The 3107-nt window shown below is 36.9% G+C and overlaps 1 protein-coding gene across 1 annotated transcript; it reads right to left on the bottom strand.

Annotated features, from left to right (window-relative positions):
- Positions 1–743: 743 nt before the first annotated feature.
- Positions 744–1595, bottom strand: LOC121417896 (nuclear factor 7, ovary-like). The gene has a single exon (XM_041611631.1). The coding sequence runs from the start codon at positions 1593–1595 to the stop codon at positions 744–746; it is 852 nt and encodes a 283-aa protein (XP_041467565.1).
- Positions 1596–3107: the final 1512 nt, after the last annotated feature.

Genomic DNA, 3107 nt, shown 5'->3' with positions numbered 1-3107 from the left:
GATGTCACGACGTAGAGGTCGTCTGTCATGGGATCGACACAGACATTCAAGATGACACAATTGTGATGGATTTTATTTTTACCACCCTGTCTGTCTAGGATTAGTACTACTCTCTTATCAAGGGCTACAGGTTGAGCGATGATGTGACCTGATGATAGCACACCTCGCATCCATACATCATGCTTACATTTGATAGTATTCACGATCGTACTATCAGCTGGGTTGATGACGTATATCTTAGACTGATTCCCTTCAGCAGCGATGATCATCCCATCACGGTCAACAGCTATATCCACCCATGGCGTATCGTCTGTTGAATTTCTTGGTATCATAACGCCGCCAATGTGCTCCCATTGTCTGTCATACACACTGATGCATCCAGTCAAACTTTTCCCTGTACAACCTTTACAGCGTTTGCCACATACTATCTTGTCATCATTCAGTAATGCACAGGAGATTACCCCTGATATATCAGTACCTGTTATCACTCTCTGGATGTGTTTAGTGTTCATATCTAACATGTATGTATGCTGGCTACTTATCGCCCAGTCGGTGATGTTAAGGTTGGATTCATCTATGCAGCCCATAATACCTGGGAATGTAATTTTATCTTTGACATTAATTGTATCACTAAGCATCCACTCGCCATCATACCCACCAATCCTACCATCATACTTCTCTCTCCCAACACCCTTCACAAACCTCACACCTGATATTCTATCAGTGATTTGTTTCACATCGTTCTAATAAAGTGGTTTCTTTAGTTTATCACTCACTGATATGTTCACACTATGACCGTCTTTAACAATGTTTTTATCATCTTCTAGTACTGTATCTATAGTCTGTATTGCATTCTCTATTGTTTTTCTGTCATCCTGCAATGATTTCATCAACTCTCTGATCTTCCTATCCTTCTCTTTAACAATGTTATCAATGTCTCTATGAAGACCAATCTTCTTATTGTCCATGTGTCCTTGTCTAATCTGTGCATTTGTATGGATTAATTCAAGTTGTTTCTCTCTCTCTTCATCGTTCTTTCGAATTTTCTCATTAATCTTCATAATCTCTTCTTGAAGTACTTGATTATGATCATCGAATTTTTGGTTGATTTTGTCAGCCTCCGTTTTCTCCTTGACTTTATTTCTGTTGATCGCCTCCATTGTTATCGATTTAACTTCATCTTTCAGAGCTTGTAGATGGGCGTCTGTATTTTTCGTGCATTGGTCAATTTCATCTTCAGATTGACGACTTTCTTTCAAATTGTCCCTCGCCTTTTCTATTAGAACAGTTAGCCTGGCCCTACTTTCCATTATTGCATCATTTATATCGTGTCTCTTGCAAGGGTGCCGATGCTTGATCATAGCGCATGAATAACACAATGAAACGCCATGAGATTTACAATATAATTTTACCTTTTCATCATGTTCCTCACAATAAATATTTGGCCCACCCCTTTTAACTCTTGCGATGCATCCTTGTTTAGAGGCGCAGTCATCACAGAGTCTCTTCTTCTCCTCCACGTAGTACGTCACATCTGTGATTGATTGACACTCCTTTCCTTCACATTGTTGGTCTAGGGTGAAATTAGCCGCCATGATGATCAGAGTAGTGATCTAATGAAAATGGAAGATTATTGCATGATAAAAGTTCGTTTGATTACATTGAAAATAATAGGAAAATGAAGAATGTTTGACGAAATTCCATAAAATACCAAGAACTTTCAGAAGAGTTTCGATTTGTGACGTCACATGCGAGCAGCTGTGTCATGGTTATGATATAGATTCCATAAATTTTCCTGTACTAACCTAAATTATTATATCATTGTTGACGCATGGGTGAAATGTACTCATTGCGAGACAGGCACGCTTGAATTTTTTATTTTCTACTTTCAAACTCGGGATTGAAACATTGAGATGGAATCAACTGAACGCGATTAGTCCACTCCGCAAGCTACAGAATGCCCTCGAGCGCTAGGGAGTTCTGATTTTTTTTTTAATTATATCATTCATGTTCATTTCATCAAAAAGATAGTTACCCCAGATATTACTTTGAACGGCTGAAAAGGAATGAGTACAATTCGAGATAATTTATTCTCCTATTGGGTTCCGAGTTTCGCCTCAAAAATCGGATGTCAATGTTTCACGGAGTTGCATACTTCTATAGTCATCTTTCACTAGTCTAATTCCCAGACCACTATTACAGCATCGTAAGTGTTTGGTTAGACTTAATATGGTGGCCCTGAAGGGACATTGCAAATACACAAAATCGCGAATATTCACTACGAAATTTATGGCGACGTCGCCAATTTCGCTGTGAATTTGTTTTGCTTACCTGGGCGGTATGTGTTACGGGCATATGGAACTCTTGCCCAGACTTTTTATCATGCTTTCTGTGAAAATGGTAGCTTTCAAAAATAAGTGTGAGTTTAAGCCAAAATCTAAAGGCATGCTCAATTTTAGTTCTACTATAGGCAACATGACATATTTGAACTCAAAACCATGTCATCTGACCTTGAAATTATTCCAAATGTAGCTATTTGGGCTTCATAAGTATAAGCTTCATATTCAAATCACGCATGTACTATGCAATACATTTCAAAATGGATTTTCTCGTAAAGAGAATTGGATCACCAAACAAAGGAAACTTTCAAGCTCGGAAGTTAGAAGTACCGATAATTGTATAAGTAGATTTTATTCAATCTGCATAATCAGAAAAGAAATGAAAAAACATAAGTATGCTGCAAGTGCAAAATACACTTATTTTGTCAAAAAACATTATTTGACTCGTTTGTCAAACGGTTCGATTATCTAATTATCGTTCAACATTCATGTATTGATCTTTATGACAGCTATTTTATGTATTTAAGCTGAATTATGTTTATACGTAACACCTCATCATAACTCATTGCTATGTTGTCATTTAGCAATAAATTTGTTGAAACTAAAATCAAGTTTTCATTGACTAATTGTGTACTCTCTTAAAAGAAATAGTTCCTTTTGTCTAAATATTAAATGTAAACATTCTTCAAAAGAATTCAGTACCTCTGGTGACTCGTATAATTATTCATGAGTCTCTGTGCAGTAATAGGGCTTATTTTATGTAAAGTA

This window comes from Lytechinus variegatus, chromosome 6 (assembly GCF_018143015.1).
Source record: "Lytechinus variegatus isolate NC3 chromosome 6, Lvar_3.0, whole genome shotgun sequence".
Lineage (NCBI taxonomy): Eukaryota > Metazoa > Echinodermata > Echinoidea > Temnopleuroida > Toxopneustidae > Lytechinus > Lytechinus variegatus.
Note: the sequence above shows the minus strand (reverse complement) of the source record. Positions and strands in the feature narration are given on the sequence as shown.

Coding starts and splice junctions, on each gene's coding strand:
- LOC121417896 (XM_041611631.1), bottom strand. CDS start 1,595: ATGGCGGCTAATTTCACCCTAGACCAACAATGTGAAGGAAAGGAGTGT.